Source organism: Pyricularia oryzae, chromosome 5 (assembly GCF_000002495.2).
Source record: "Pyricularia oryzae 70-15 chromosome 5, whole genome shotgun sequence".
NCBI classification, from domain to species: domain Eukaryota; kingdom Fungi; phylum Ascomycota; class Sordariomycetes; order Magnaporthales; family Pyriculariaceae; genus Pyricularia; species Pyricularia oryzae.
In genome coordinates, this window is record NC_017852.1 from 144,773 (window position 1) to 161,091 (window position 16,319).

A 16,319-nucleotide genomic window follows, 5' to 3' on the forward strand; every position below is an offset into this window, starting at 1 on the left:
AGTGATCTCACTGATCCAGTGAGATCAAGGAGATCACATTCGGAACATAGTCTATATAAGGCACGCTTATTACCATGTAGATAGATTCGATTCTAGGATTGCTTAGCAGCAATCAAACTCTAGTTAACCTCAATACTTACTTGAGAACGATCATAACTTCACCCCCAGTCATTGAGAACCCCAGTTACCCAGTCAGACGCTCAGTTGCTTCAACCCACTGTACTTTACCCTAAGAACAGGTTACCCCGATACCTTGATCGTAACAATTTGGCCGGTTGTCCAACTTATCCGGGGGTTATTTTTTTTAAACCAAGGAATTTTTAATATTACGTTTTTGTCCTTTATTTCCGTAATATTTAAAATAATTTGTTTTTTTCGACTATAATTTTCCATCCAAAAATATACGGTCTTTATTTCGATAATACCGTTCCCGTATAAAACTGCCTTTTTTTCCACGGTTTGCAATTAATATGGTTTTTTTTTATTATTAAAATATCCGTCGTTTCGTTACAATTTTTAATAAAATATAACGTGGTTCATCAGGACCCCGGACATATCAGGACCCCGGACACTTTTCCTGCACAATACTAACGTTGGGCTCCACATCTCCGACCCCCCTAAAGTCCGGCCCCCTTGAAAAATGTAACGACGAAATACCCCTTTTATAAACCGATTTAAATGTAAACCTATCAACGCACAATAATACAATCATTGTCAGGCTCTCCCGGTTCGCTAACCTCTTCTCCATCGTTCAAAGCTTCTAAACAGTCCCTATTATTTTCCTGTGCTTCATAAACGTTTTTTTTGCTGACCAAAAGCTCGTTGGGATCCGGAATCACCCTTTTCCTTTTGACCGGCCGTACCGCCTCCAATTTTGCGTTTAACAAACTGATTTTTTGCTGAGCTTCAGCCAATAAGATATCCTTGGTTTCGAAGCTTTTTTGGACTTTTGCAAACAAAAGCCGTGAAGTGGCGTTACTTTTTTCGGACCGGGAAATTTCCTGTAGTTGAAGTCGAATATCTCGGGTCGTTTTAGGGGTTTTCCAAATAAGTAAAGACTGGTCGTTAATTTGTTGGGTTGGATTTTCCGGTGTTTTATCCCTTTGGAAGCCGTTATTTTTACCTTTTTCGACGTTGGCGTTGCTATTTTCTAACAAAAAAGGGTTTAAAAGTGGTTTTGCCAAGTTCACCGGCCATAACCCCGTCGTACGCCAACCAGATTGAATGGTTTTTGCTATAAATGCTTTTGATCTGGCTTTTCGATAGCAAAGTAGAAAGTTTCGTTTCCCAACAACCGTTGAACAGCAAAACTGGTTTACAAATCCCAGGTGACGTCGATAAGCTTCCTTTAACGGCCCAAAAACCGATAAATCCAACGGTTGAAGAACGTGTGACGAATGAGGGGGTAAATATAGGAGTTGAATATTGTTTTGCAAGCAAAGAAGCATAAATTCGTCCGTTATATGTGATCCATGGCCATCCAGAACTAATAACCGCTTTTCAGGGGTTAAAGGTTGGGTATACGGAATAAACACCTTTTTTAACCATTCGATACCTGTTTCATGATTTGTCCACCCGTTTTCGGTTGCATGAAATTGCCAGGTATCGAAAGGACTTAAATCAGCTGGAAACCATTGTTGCTGTACGTTTTTCCCCTTAAATATAACGAGGGGAGGTATAACAGCCCCCGTAGCTGATACACATTCGATTATGCTCGTCCAACCCCGCGTTCCAGGCTCTTTTCGCTGTAATGGCCGGATTTTATTACGCCCTAACACCAGGCAATTAGATCCTTTGCCTTCCATTATACCTGTTTCGTCCATATTCCAACGGTTGGCCGGTTTTATAGTATCGACAACGGGATTTTTCAAATAGGACCACCAAGATTTAATTACCTCGGTTGTAGCCCCATTAACCCGGGCATTTTCTATTCGCCGGGGTCTTTGGGTTCTCAAAATTGGATATCGGGCTATAAAACGGCTAACCCAATGTTTCCCAAGGCTTTTTCTTTCTCCGGCGGCCTGAAGAATTCGTTCCGCAAAATAGCGTAGTTCTTGATGCGTTGGCGGAAGGCCTAACGCGGCCTGCGCAAGTACCCAATCTGCCAAATAGGTCTCCTGCTCCTGTGAAAGCCTTTGACAAGATCTTTTCGCTTGTTGAATTGACTGGGCCCCCTTTAAACGATCGTGAAGGGTACTCCGAGGAATACCCCATTTTTGCGAGGTTTTGTGAACTGATTTGCCATTTCTTATGTCAGAAATGGCAGCAAGAAGCTGATTTTCAGTGTACTGTTTCATTGGAAAGTTTGGAGCAAGAATCTTCAAAAATCAAGTTCTAAAGTGAAAAATTCGTCTAGATATTTATAAAATAAAACAAAGGGTTGACGTGGCTGAGTAGATATTTTTAGGGGCCGGACTTTAGGGGGGTCGGAGATGTGGAGCCAAACGTTACTTCCAATTTCAATTGCAACGCCAGCGTTGTTCAATTTACCTCAATGCAATCGGATATATGTACATCAGACATTTCTGCATCCTCCTGACAGGTGCGTGCATTATGTCCAGGTTTACCGCAGTTGCCGCAACGTCGTTTAGTCGCCGGCTGCGCACTACTCCCCTCCCCATTTTCATCTTTCTTTTCGTATATTAGACCATCGGCACCATTTGATTGAAGCAAATTCTGACCCTCTTGTATGGTAAATGACCCTCCTTCGCGGATACGTGTTTTTTGAGCCCTGCGCCGCTTGCTAAGCGCTTCGTTGGCCTTCCGAAGGCTGTGGTTCTCCGCTTCCAAAAGTGTGGTTCGATGAGCAATCGACTCCAACCCTTTTGCTAGCTGCTTTACAGCATTAAAAATAGGCGTTGGCGAGCTTCCCTGATGACAGTTGATTCGACTTTTAACAAGGGTAGATTGATTAACGGCTTCTGTCGGGTTGTGCGGTGTTTGAGAGACCCAGGTTTCGGTGCTGGAAAAATCAAGCTCTTTAGGTGACGGCGTCCGTAGCCTAACATCCAGCTTAGATATGACCATTTCCGGGCTATGGGGGATAATTCCCGCCCCTCGAAAACCCCCGGCCATATTTTCTTTTGTCATTGACTTTTTGTAAGCCGCTGCAAAAGCCAAAAAGAAGTCGACTTTGCTGATGTTAGTGATGTGGGCCCGGATAAAGTCGTTAATTTTTTGACCGTACGCCCGCTTAAGGACGTTAAACACTCCGACATCAAGTGGCTGGGTTAAATGAGATGAATGAGCAGGCAGGTAAAGTGGAATAATATTGTGATCTTTGCAATAGCCCTCGAATTCAGGGGATCGATGACTGCCGTGCCCATCGAGCACTAACATCCGATATACGCCTTTTGTCCGCGATTTTGTATGGTTGTCGAAATGCTGAACCCAGTCGAGGCCAGTCTCGTTGTCGGTCCATCCATTAACGGTGGGTTTGAGGCGCCACGTGTCCGGAAGACCGCCTTCTGTATACCAATTGGACAAATGGTAAAAGCCTTTGACGATGATATACGGGGGTATATCGTAACCGTCGCCACTGATGCAACAAATTGCAGTCGCCCATTCTCGATTGCCAGGCTGTACTTTTTTCCTTCTTCCGCGTCTTTCGGACCCAGTTACGACCATTCCAGCGCAAATCTGGCCCATCATAAAGCCGGTTTCGTCGAAGTTGTACATGTCGCAGTCTTGGATGCCATATTTGGCCCTCATATTGGCCACCAATTGAAACCACGCGTTTAACGCGTCAGGATCTTCGCAAAGAGCTCTTTGGAAATCGTAAGCGCGAGAAAAACGCGTTTTTAATTCTGTGCGTCGTTGTACGAAGCGATAAGCCCATTGCTTGCCGACCGGTCGCGCGTCCCGCGCAGCGAGAAGATGATCGGCCATTGCGGCCACATCAGCGATCTGGGCTGGAAACCCTCGGGAATCCAGGTCCAGTATATACTGGACAATTACTTCCTCTTCCCTTTCCGTTAGCTTTTGGTTGCCTGGCCGACGATTGGCCAAAGAAGCGATGCCGTTTATTCTGTCGTGTAGTGTCGATTTTGGGACATTATATATTAATGCAACCTTTCGTATGCTTTTCTTTTTGCTTGATCGGAGCTCATTTAGAGCAAGAATGATTCGCGCTTCGCAATTTGATGATTCCATTACTGTTGGGGGAAAGAACACGTGTGGAAAATAAAGGATGAAACTGGGTTGAAAAATGTCCGGGGTCCTGATATGTCCGGGGTCCTGATGAACCACGTTAATTGTTTTATATTTTATTATTGAGGAATGTTTATATAAATTTATTATCGAATTATATATTAAAAAATATATATTTATATATTATTATAATATTTTATATAACGTTTAGGGTTTTTTATTCCGTTTTTATTATTGCCGTTCGGTACCCTGTACCGTTTGGCTGTTTTAATTTTTTAATTTGCTGGATTTGCGTCGTGGGTCTTTGTTTTTTTTATTTTTGGATATGCGGTTATTTTTCGTTTCGATTAAATTAAATGGGTGTTTTGTTGGCACGGGTGTTTTACGTACGTTCGTGGTTATTTCGTTATTTTATACGTTGGGGTTTTATATAATTTTGGTTATTGGTGCAAATTTTAATTGCCGTAATTTTTATTCGTACCAGGCCTGGGTTTTGGTTAATATATATATTTTATATACGTTTCGGGTGCATTTGTATTATGGAAATTGTTTTTAATTGCAATATATTATAAAATAATTATCGTTAGGCGTAAAAATTACGGCTGGTTTAATATTAAATTTTATTTTAATTTTCCAATTTGGTAGGTCGGTTGTGGTATATATTTTATAAATGCCTGTTATTTTACATCGTCGTGGGAAAAAATTGTGGATTATTTTCCTATTTAAATGGAATTTACAATTGTTTTGGAAATATTTTGCCCAAAAGATTTTTGCGTATTAAAAGTATTTGGTATCCAAAATCGGGTAATTTCCAAAAATTGCATTAATTAATCCCGTAAAATCTCGGATTTGCGTTTGCAATAATAATTCGGGAAATTATATTAATTAATCGTTTCGATATAAATAAATATGTTTTTTTATATATATAGGGGTTATTTTTTTTATTACGTTATATTAGTTCGAAAATATAATTTTTTTTTCGTTGGATTTTTTTTTTAAATCCTCGTTTAATTTTTATATTAAAAATTAATTGGTTGTTTTAATATAATAGGTTTATTCCAAAGGTTTTTTATTTAATTTTCCTAAGGCGTCCAAATCCGTAAATTCGGGTAACTGGGTTTTCCGTCGGTGTAAATTTATTAGTTATTTTATTTTTATAAATATTCGGTTTTTTATTATTAGGGTTCGAATATTTCGGGGTTTTTGTAGGTACCGGTTTGCGTCGATTTTGGAATTATTATGGGTTATATAATTATTATTATAACAGGTAATTCAATTTATTATATTATATTGGTTAGGCCGTAATTGCTGGTAATTGGTAATATTAAATTTTCGTGGTTTTTCGGTTTTGCCCTTAAAATTAGGGATGTTTTTCTGGTTTTTCGGGCAATTTTTGGCGATATACCCTGTTTTATCGCATTTAAAACATTTGCCGTTTTTGGGGTTTTTACGGGGCTTTTTATATTATATAGTATTAAAATCCATAGGTTTATTATAAATATTATAAATTATATTATAGGTTTGGGGCGTTATATAACGGGGTTGCTGTTATCCATTATTATTTTTATAATATATAAATTAAAAATATTGGTATTTGCGTTCCGTATTAGTTTATCGAATCGAGGTAATAAATATTCGCTGTCCGTTTTGTTTTTCCTGTCGGCGTTCGTAAATTTAATTATTAAATTTAATAATAAATTCGATATATTTGAAAAAATCCTTGGGTCGGTCGAATTTGGATATTTCGTTTTTTATTTTTAATTTTAATTTTTAGTAAAATTGGAGGATTTTGGTTTTTTCGGTTATATCCAATTTTATTATTAATTTTTTAAATTCGGTTATATAAACAAAGGTTAATTTGGTTTGTCGTAAATTGGCCAAATTTCGTTCGGTTTATTATTTTTTATCGAATTTTTAAAATAAAGAACGGAAAATGCGTTTATATTTTGCGAAAATTAAAAAATGTCGGTAATTTTTTGGCGTCGTTTTTCGGGGGGTATATTAAGCCATTTTTGCAATAGGGGTTCGAATTAAAATAAAACTCGTTTTCGAAAAAAAGTAACCGCGTATACCATTTTTTTTATTTCGTTACGGAAAATTTCCAAATAAAATATTTGGTAAATACGTATTTATATAAAATACCTTTTAAATTGTCCATGTATATTATTAAATATAATTGGGGGGTTAAATTTGAATTTTTCGCGCCTATTAAAAAGAATTAAAATAATATTAATATTAGTTTGGAAAATCTGGAATTTTTTTGAAATTGGGTTGCGCGGAACGTTTGTTCGTGGAATTTTTGGTTGGTTTAAATAATTTATTTACGGAATTGGTTTTTTCGTTATTATTATCGTTATTGTTTTTGGACCGAATAGGGGTTTTTTGGGCCGTTTTACTATTCGTAACCGGGGTATTGGAAGTATTATTTTTAAAAAATTGGGAAAATATATTATCGGTAATATTGCTCGGTATATTTTAAAATAAAATATTAAATAAAAGCAATTAAAATATTATAATTAAAATATCGGATAATTTATTTTTATAATAAAATATAATGGGTTAAAACAATTAAACGTTTAATTGGGTAATTGGGGTTTTTAATAATTGGGGGTAAAATTATAATCGTTTTTAAATAAATATTAAAATTAATTAAAATTTAATTGTTGCTAAACAATTTTAAAATCGAATTTATTTATATGGTAATAAACGTGCCTTATATAAACTATATTCCAAATGTGATTTTTTTTAATTTGTTTAATTTATAATTTTTAATTGAAATTTTACAAATTATAGAGATCCATTCCCTTGGCCGTCACGTAAGGTTACGTGAAATTTCGTGGCCTTATTTTTAGGTAATCGTTGTTTTGCCGGTCGGTATTTCTTCTGGGCGAGTGTCGTTAGGAGGGGTGTGACCCCACCTGGCCTCTCTGGTACCGGCCCAACTGTCTGGTCGTAACAACCTTCCTCACGGAGCCGACGATTTAGCCTCCCGCGTTCAAGACAAACGCGACGGGCGCGACCGGCGAGGGCGCCATCTTTATGGCCATTCAGAACCAGAAAGGCGGAGCCCTGATCGTCTCCCCCACGGGCTCCGTGCTCTGGGCCGGCGGCAATGGAAGCGCGACGAACCTGACCCCTGCCACCTTGAAGGGGAAGCCCGTCATGGTGGCGTGGAACGGTACAGCCAAGGGCGCCATCCAAGCCTACGGCTCTCTCCTCGTCTTTGACGACTCGTACGAGATGATCCACAACGTCTTGCTCCAAGACCCGGACTTTGGAACCGACCAGCCCTCGTACATCGACTCGCACGAGGCCTACTTGACCGACAAGGGAACCGCCGTGGTCACCGCCGCCCTGCCCCGGGGCCCGGTGGACTTGAGCGCGGTGGGCGGCGCAAAGGATGGCTACTTTGTCGACTGTGGCGTTTTCGAGATCGACGTCTACACCAACAAGGTCTTGTTCAAGTGGTGGGCGTCGGAGCACCAGGATGCGATCCCGCAGACCGACTCGCGAGCCCTGCCGTTTGGCAGCATCGCTGGCTGGGGCAACTCGTCCTCGCCGTGGGACCCGTACCACATGAACAGCGTGCAGGCGGTCGACGACGGTTACATCTTTTCTCTTCGCCACTTTTCGACCATCTACCACCTGTCGAAGAACGGCACCGTGACGTGGCAGATCCATGTAAGTTGAGAAAAATTAAAATCCCTCGTGGGTCGTGGCAGTCTTTTGGAATGGAATTTCAAGTTTTAACAATGAGACAAAAAATATAGGGCACCAACAACACGGTTCAGAAGCACCAGGATTTCACTATGGGCCCCAACACCACCTTTAGCTGGCAGCACGACGCCCGAGTGGCCTACCAGACCAACTCGTCCCTGATCCTCCACCTGGTCGACAACGCCAACTGGCAGGGCGGGGAGTTCAACACGTCGTACGGCGTGCAGCTCGCGGTGGACCTGCAGAAGAAGACGGTGACGGAGATGCTCCGGCTCTCGGACGCCTTCAACCCGCAGAGCACCTACGCGGGCGGCTCGCTGTCGGCGCTGGGCAACAACGCCAACGGCCACTGGCTCATGTCGTACGGCATCCTGCCCGTGATCAAGGAGTTCGACTCGGCCGGCACCTGCATCTTCACCATGCAGTTCGGCAGCGCGTCGTACCGCGCCTTCCGCTCCGAGTGGCACGGCTACCCCAACACCAAGCCCAAGGTCGCCGCCTGCCTGACCTCGGACCCCGTCCGCGGCCAGATGACCCGCATCCACGCCAGCTGGAACGGCGCCACCGAGGTCACCGGCTGGAGCCTGTTTGCCGGCCAGTCCGCCGGCAACTCGACCGGTCTGACCAAGATGCTCGACGTCGCCAAGATGGACTTTGAGACCGTCGCCTACGTCCAGGGCGCGCAGGCCTTTGTGCAGGTCCAGTCCATCGGCGGTGGTAGGGCCCCTCAGGTCAACGTGGCGAGCGACGTCGTTGCTGTCAATGGAACCTGTGCGTGAGCTTGGGGGGTTGGTAGTTGGGTTAGAACGAGTCTTGATCAGAGTCGCATCACACCCCGATTAATATTGGATTCGGTCTCAATTAATTAATCAACTCTAATGCATTCAATCATATTACCACAAGTATCTAATGAAAGAGAGTCCTGTGATATGCAATAAGCTGTACCCGACATGATTCTGGCGTCAACCACCGCAGTCGCCATGGAGTGAAATGGCTGTGCGTCTTGACACGGAACTCTGGAGCCTCTTTGTCTGCGTGAGCTGCGGCAAGCTGGACTCAGCTTCTCTGTCCCTTTATCCAAATATCCTCAGGGTGTTGTTGTTGGCAGTTGCTGCGACGCCAAGGCCCCATGTATGGGGGATTTGTTTGCACCACGCGGTCAACCGGCGCAAGTGCTGCCGTTTCTGGCCGAGAAGCCCGCCTCCAATCATTCGTTTGTGGTTCTGAGAAGCTGAGGTTGGGGCTGTCGAGAAAACACGGTTGATGGGTGGGAGCTTGTTCTGGGTGCCACCCGTCACTGGTTCGAGAGGCATGAAGATCGAGTCCAATCGTAGGTTCAGGGAGCTGCGAGACAAAAGCGTCACCCAGAAAGAGACCATGATTCAACCACCTCGGGCCTCCCCAGAGCCAAACAAGGGACCAGGTACGGGTGAGAGCGGCCCTGAATTTCGGTCGCGAGTGTCACCATGGGCATAAATGGCCATTCTAAATATGATCAGTCGGGATGTCCTGGAGACGGAAAGCTTGTCAAGTCTTCGGCCACAGGCATTTGATCAAGTTAGTTACCATCTACAAGGTAGGCTGGAACCTGGAATAAGACTGCTCCAGATTCTCAATAACCGTCAAGAACAAGAAAGAATAGTTCTCCCAAAAAGTAAACATACAGCGGAAATACCGGCGAGCTTGCTGGGCCGACACTGCTTCATCAATTATAGCTCTGCCGCGCGGCTGGAAGCCACGTGCATCACCGGTGGATCACCATCACAATCCATAGTAGCTAGTGCAAGGTTGGTCGGCGGAGTGGGTTCGATCCGCACATGTTCGCCCGGAACATAGGGGCCAGGGCTACGTTGGTGGTGGTTCCATCGGTGATGACGGCGACCAAGTCGTGGTGAGAGGTGCGGTGGTGGAAGTTGGTGGCATATGCCGGGTGCTGCTAGTGACAGGAGCCCCGGGACGGACCGTGTTGCTATGAGCGGGGAACACGTGGCCCGGCTGGCTTTGAAAGGCCCTGCTTGCAGGACGGATTGCAGCAACCGGGTCCGATGAGTGCGGCGGAGGATGCACCGCACCAGTCGGACCGGACGGGGTGCGGGTGGTTGCACTGGCGAGGGACCACAACATTCCGAGCGATCGGGTACTGGACAAGGCAGGAATCGCCTGTCGATGTTGTTCAAGGAGACGAACAATCGCGCAGGCTTTTTAAGGTGCCAAGTTCAGCGTTGTATCGGCGACGGCCCTAGTCAAGAATACTCAAAGCTAGGACACATTCGTGTTCCTAGGCCGAGAGTCTGGCTGCTGTACACAGGCGTTGTTGACAGCACAAGAGAGAACTTGACTATGTGACTAGAAGGATGTTCAAATTAAATGGAGGATAGGCCAGCTCGGTTGTTCCATGATTAACAGAGCGTCGCACATCTTCATCGGTGTGCTGTAAGCCACCACTCTCGCGTCCGTTGCCATACTATTCAGTCCTGGGCTAAACCATGTTGTATTGAGATGTATTGGCCCTATTGGGATGATTCCCCTCGTCCCATCGGGCACTTTGCTCCGCCCCTGACGTCAGATGCGGTTATGCGGCGGCGCGGCCGACTTGGCCATATCAGTCATCGCAAAGCCATTGTGGTCGCTGCCATCATCGAGGAACGTCTGGGAGCGCGCAGGAGCACCCTCGCTGCCCTCGTTGCTGTTCAGCCGCTCGACGCTCCCCTCGAGGTCCGGATACAAAGTCGGCGCCTTTCGCGACGTGACCGTGGTGACCGTCTGGAGCCGGCTGGTGCCCTTGCGGGTCGCGCTGCGCGCCGTGGTGCTTTTGCCAAACGACGACGCGAGCCGGGGCAGGATGCCGCCGACGATGGGCCGGAGCGACGGCAGCGAGGCGCATATCAGCGCGATGCAAACCTCGGCCGTCGACCAGGCGGACGCGCTGGCGTTGTCCCAGGTTATGTCGGGGCTGTCGGCGAGGAACGTGAGGCGGATGATGGAGATGATGCACGCGAACAGGCCGAGGGAGAAGATGCTCAGGAGCACCAGCTTTTGGGGCCCGTTGATGTGGAGCTTCCAGAGAGCCGGTAATGGGAGGAAGAAGATGGCGAGATCGCTGACGATATTGGTTACTGCTTGGGCGTAGAATGATGGAAGGTTCTTTTTTCACGGCGTTGAATTAGCAAACGTTGGATAAAAGGGACCATTTTTTCAAAATAGACTGTGAGGTTGTCTAGGCATGGCGTGTTTACCTACCGGAAGGCAGTTTGGACTGTCGGAAAATGACCAAAAGTCCGAAATCTGTTTGCAATCAATATTAGCAGCTGTACCAACAGTACGTCGATACAGCCTGGCTGAGGTGTGGTTTTTACTTACTGGAATACAAGGAAATATGGCCAAGAAAAGGAAAACAATGTACACAAACACGATGGCGATGAAAAAGCCCATGTACAATCGCTTCATGGCTTTGGTTGTAGCCAATACGCGGTAATATTGCAAAAGGAAAGAGGCTTTGGTGAAAAGGAGGGAGATGTTGTATAAAACAATGCTCAAATAAAAGTTCTAACCACAGCATTAGTACACTGTATATGAGCTGGTCAAGTTTAGCTTGTCGACCAACTTACGATGAGATACTGTCTTTGGTCGTCAATGGATACCGTCCAAATGTGTCTTCCAGAACCATATTTGATATCTGGACAATACGTGTTAGTCTGTTAATCCTCAAATTCGAGTAAAGCCGCGACATTACTCACTAACGCCAACTACGACGCCACAAGCGACTGTGAATGGAAGCGATATTGCAGCGGTCCAATCGTCCAGGCCGAACGTCCTAACCACAAACAGACGCGTGTAAATCTGACCCGTAGTGGGAATTTGTTAGCATTGCCAGGGGTGAACAAGGAAAGCCGAGAATGGTTTTTGTTTACCCGGGCCAAGACAACCACCGTAACCGCTGTCAAGCATATTATCACGGCGGAGTAGATCTCTGCCACTCGAGACTCGCCGTCGAGTGCGTGGTTGACAAAGTCGGCCATGTTTCGCTGGACGACGTGGGTGGAACGAGAGGCTCTTCTGGTTGTTGTCGCTGGAGTCTAGCACACATTATCCAACCGAGTTTGTTGGGCTTTATATCTATGTGCAAAAAGCGATATCGGCTCGGCCGAATTCATTGGTTTGGTTTGGTTTTTTTATGGTGGTGAAGGCTATTCTCGCTTTATTTTTCAGGATTAATAAGATTATCACCTGATGTATAAATAGGACGAGAAGGAACTATAACAAACTACGCATGACTAGGCCGAAATCCAGATGATCTAGCAATCCAGGCTGGAATTTTAAGCTCAAAGACCTGATTTTCCAGCATTTCCGGGGCTCTATTGTGAGGCTGGCTGCCTTGAAACAATCCTCCTACGTGGTGCAGCGCACAAAGGATTGATCTTCGTTTGCAGGTTGATGTGGTTGGCCGTCACAGGGCAGGCATCCGGGGCTGGCACACTTGGGTCAATTAAAGGTGGTTTTGGGTAGCATGGGGAATCCCTGCCTCGCGGGGTTTCCTTGGCCGCAGAATATTCACCCAACCACCCCAATGGCAGTTTGTCGGCGACGGCGCGTAATCTCTTTGTCATGGACTCGTGGCGTGGATGCGTTCGGTTCGCCATCCTTGTCTTGTTGCCGCCCCCCGGACACGCTCTTCACCGAGGGATTGGGTATTTATTCCACGTGTATCCTGGGTATTTACTATGATTAGGTCGTCGAGGAAAGCTGCAGCGGCAAGGGTGTAAGCACTAGTGGGGACAAACCTCGCCGGTCTGCACTTTCTGTATAGTAGAGTTTGGTCAGAAGTCGGAGAGAGAGGTTGGCCGGGTGAGCGCATGTGACTTGTTCGAGCCAGATGGCAATGCCACCCAGCTTTGAGTGGCTTGAGCGAGACAGTGGATAGAGGCAATGGGCTATTCATCCGGCAATAAAAGCACGCGCCCACCAGTGCTGCACCCGAATGCATTCGTGACCGGCGACGTGAATTATCATGACTCTTTACAAAAGCCAAGTTCCGATCCATCGACCGTGAGGTGAGCAAGTATCGGTTGGAGACAAGATTATCGACCCCAACACCCAACACCAAAATAAAGCAACATTTAAAAGTGTCAGAATGGCCCTTCTGGAGCCAGTTATCCGCACCCCGGCAGTCTGACTCGCACGTTCTCGTCGGCCACGGAAGACTCGGCACGCAGAGTAGACGGATTGGCGCGTCTGTTGCTCTTGCATCTCTGCGCCATGTGCAGCTCATTGCCTTGCGGTTAATGGGGGTGTGACGCGCAAAGCCCGGCGAAGGCTTGTAGACTTTGTTTGTGGATTGTTCCCAAAAGCTACAAAAACTCGAAATGCGCCGTTTGTCTCTGTTGCCTCGATAATTCCATTCATATGGCGTTTGCAGATTACTCGGGGCTGTTCGTTGTGGGCCCCCTAGACGTAGCATTTCGGTGGGATTATGGGCAGGCAACCCGGACCACCCGCCCAGCCAAAGAGCTGCGGTGCTCACAGAACTACAAAGGTTTCGCGCGACCCCAGTCGTGAGCTCTCAAATTTCTGCTATTTGACGGTAGCGGCTGCGGTGTCGTGGTCGTGCAGCAATTCCCCAAGCGGAGTCCTTGTCGGCGGTAGCTTGCAAAGCTACGTTAATCGGCATCGCTGGCAGGATCATCCTGCGCACAGAATCGAAGACGTGACGCATACCACGTACGCTCTGGCACTGCAAGGAAGCAGAAAAAAAGAAAGAAAAAAGAAAACGACGACAACTCGAAACTCGTTCCTCATACCGCATAACGTGCCTGCATTGTATTAATATTCTCCAAAGAAATCTTGATACGAATCTGTACCCACAGTGTGCAGTGCAACCTCTTCCAGGCTGCGGTAAACCAGGTCCGGTTGGGCGCTACGGGGCGATGCGACCCCTGACCCTCGGTGTATAATTTGTAATAGGGTTGGTTATATTTAGGCCTCGGGGGGAGACGCCTGTCTGCACCGGGACGCAAATTGCCGCCCTTTGTAACGTTTTAGTCGTGGGTAAAACCGGGCAGGGAGTTTCAGCAGATCTATCTGCCCATGTGGAGAAACTTTAATCTTAATCCAAAGTATAATTGTTACGATCAAGGTATCGGGGTAGCCTGTTCTTAGGGTAAAGTACAGTGGGTTGAAGCAACTGAACGTCTAACTGGGTAACTGGGGTTCTCAATAACTGGGGGTGAAATTATAATCGTTCTCAAATAAATATTAAAGTTAACTAAAATTTAATTGCTGCTAAACAATCCTAAAATCGAATTTATTTATATGGTAATAAACGTACCTTATATAAATTATATCCCTCGACGTAATATGCTTAATATATTCCATAACCGACATATTATTTATTCTGCTATAATTAATATGCGACATATTAATTATATCCCTTTTTTGGCAATTACGTAATATTACGTATTTTTTCCCCTTATATAATCCTTTCCCGCCGGTCGGTAATTCTTTTTGGCGAATATCGTCAAAAAGGGTATAACCCCACCTGGCCTCCTTGGTGCTGGCCCAACTTATTTGGTCGTAACATCAAATTTCCTTTCCTTTGGCCAAATCCCTTTGGCCTTTAAATAATCCGTATTCCCCTAATTCTTATCTTTTGGTTTTATTCCTTTTTTATTAATTGTTTTGCGCCATATTTAATCGAATTAACAAATCTCGCGGTCGCTCTTCCACCGCTCGTCGCAACGATTTACTTTTTGTACTTCTTTTTTCGGCGGTTAAAATACCTTTTTATTCTGCTTACAAATCGCAAAAAATTGCAAAATGCACTGTATCGCTTCGTAATTCCTTTCGTTATATCGAATACGTCCGCCTCGGTCGTTCGCGATATAATATAATGGGTATTTCGCGGGAATAATTATATAAAATCGCGGCTCAATATTCGAAATTCGAATTTAAATTGGAAACGGCGGAGGAAAAAATCCTTCGTTTGCGCAAATAAAAAAAAATATAATTTAAAAAAATAATAAAGGCGGTCTGTCGTAATATTAACAATTTGGAAAAATTGGATCGGGTGGAACGTAAAAAGGCAAAGCAGGAAAAACGGCGGCGACCAGCCGAAATTTTTCTTAAAATATCCCTAAAATTGCTTTTTCCGGATTCCAATTTTATTTGGAATTCGATTTTCCCAATGTGTCACGGGCAGGCAGGGCGGACAGGTAGGTGCGGGCGATCAGGTAACAGGACAGAGTATATTGGCTATCTAGTCTTCCAGGTACAGGGTAGCAGGTGGTTGTTGACGAAGACGTAGCTCGAGGAGCTACATATCGGAGACTGCAGAGATTTCGCGTAGATATACGCGCGCGAGGCGCTCGGCCCTCGCGCCTTCACGTGACAGGGGTCATGACTAAGCGACAGCCCAGTGGCTGTCCTTCAGGTCTGTGACAGTATTCCCCCCTTCCAGGCCGAGCTCCGTCACGGCCGGGGCCCGGGCTTATGGGGGTATCGACGGTGGAAATTCTTTACCAATTGAGCAGCGTTTTCCAGGTAATCGGCAGGTTCAGTCGTGGGTTCGCTATATCCAGCCCAACGGACGATATATTTCAGCCGGCGGCCTCCTCGGCCGCGGGTTTCCCAAAAGGAGTCGAGGATCTCTTCGACTTCGTATTCTCTCTCACCTTCCACTTCCAAATGGGGTGGCGGTGCAGGTTGTTGGCCCGGCAGGGGCTCAACGTCAGCAGGTTTTAGTCGGTTTATATTGAAAACAGGGTGTACTCTCATAGACGACGGCAGGTCCAAACGGTAGGCGTACGGGCTAATCACTTCAGAAATTCGGAAGGGTCCCAAGTTCTTCCAATCCAGTTTCTTCTGCGGGCGGGCGGTCTGGATGTTCCGTGCGTCTAACCATACATATTGGCCGACGGTAAGCCGGCGGGCCGGGGTACGGTGTCGGTTCGCCTGTTCTTCGTAACGGGCTTGGGCGGCGGTCATTTCGGCGCGGGCTTGTTCCAGAATGGCTTCCATTCGGGCGGCTAGCTTTTCGGCATCCCGCTGGGCGGGCAAAGGCTGGTTCAGGGGTACCGGCTCGAATCCCATGCGGGGATGGAATCCGTAAGTCGCGTAAAACGGGGAGGTTCCGGTGGTCTCGGACTTGTGGGAGTTGGCTGTGAATTCGGCGAGGGGAAGCCAACTTTCCCAATCATCTTGCAGGTAGGCCACATAAGCTCTCAAATATTGTTCCAGGGACGCGTTAAAACGCTCGGTCTGTCCGTCAGTCTCGGGGTGGTGAGCAGTGGATAGCAGGCTGTCGATTTTCAAACGGGTTGTCAGGTGTTTCCAAAACTTCGACACGAATTGGGTGCCTCTATCCGAAACTATCGTCAGGGGCAACCCGTGTAGTTTCCATACGTGGTGTAGGTACAGGTTGGCGGTGTCCTCGGCATTGCAGGTCCCTTTACAAGGGA

At 45.9% G+C, this 16,319-nt stretch overlaps 4 protein-coding genes across 4 annotated transcripts; 2 read left to right on the forward strand and 2 right to left on the reverse strand.

The window, feature by feature from the left end:
- The first annotated feature begins 7,105 nt into the window (after nt 1-7,105).
- On the forward strand, nt 7,106-8,758 carry MGG_11005 (uncharacterized protein). Its single transcript, XM_003717668.1, has 2 exons — nt 7,106-7,830; nt 7,920-8,758. Exons 1-2 carry the CDS (start codon nt 7,189-7,191, stop codon nt 8,643-8,645), a joined length of 1,368 nt encoding a protein of 455 aa, XP_003717716.1. The 5' UTR covers nt 7,106-7,188; the 3' UTR covers nt 8,646-8,758.
- Nucleotides 8,759-8,939: 181 nt separating this feature from the next.
- On the reverse strand, nt 8,940-9,245 carry MGG_17305 (uncharacterized protein; the record flags this gene model as incomplete). The annotated part of the gene is made up of 1 exon (XM_003717669.1): nt 8,940-9,245. The coding sequence occupies one exon, from the start codon at nt 9,243-9,245 to the stop codon at nt 8,940-8,942; it is 306 nt and encodes a 101-aa protein (XP_003717717.1).
- A 1,183-nt stretch (nt 9,246-10,428) lies between these two features.
- Nucleotides 10,429-11,885, reverse strand: MGG_11006 (uncharacterized protein; the record flags this gene model as incomplete). Its single annotated transcript, XM_003717670.1, has 6 exons — nt 10,429-11,010; nt 11,107-11,151; nt 11,227-11,412; nt 11,475-11,542; nt 11,604-11,706; nt 11,778-11,885. 6 exons carry the CDS (start codon nt 11,883-11,885, stop codon nt 10,429-10,431), a joined length of 1,092 nt encoding a protein of 363 aa, XP_003717718.1.
- Nucleotides 11,886-13,336: 1,451 nt separating this feature from the next.
- Nucleotides 13,337-13,817, forward strand: MGG_15434 (uncharacterized protein; the record flags this gene model as incomplete). The annotated part of the gene is made up of 2 exons (XM_003717671.1): nt 13,337-13,584; nt 13,703-13,817. The coding sequence occupies 2 exons, from the start codon at nt 13,337-13,339 to the stop codon at nt 13,815-13,817; spliced, it is 363 nt and encodes a 120-aa protein (XP_003717719.1).
- Between the last annotated feature and the right edge of the window lie 2,502 nt (nt 13,818-16,319).

What these genes read in the sequence shown, in the direction of transcription:
- MGG_11005 (XM_003717668.1), top strand. Translation starts at nt 7,189, where the DNA reads ATGGCCATTCAGAACCAGAAAGGCGGAGCCCTGATCGTCTCCCCCACG. An exon ending in CCGTGACGTGGCAGATCCAT is followed by an intron (nt 7,831 to 7,919) that starts GTAAGTTGAGAA and finishes CAAAAAATATAG; the next exon opens with GGCACCAACAACACGGTTCA.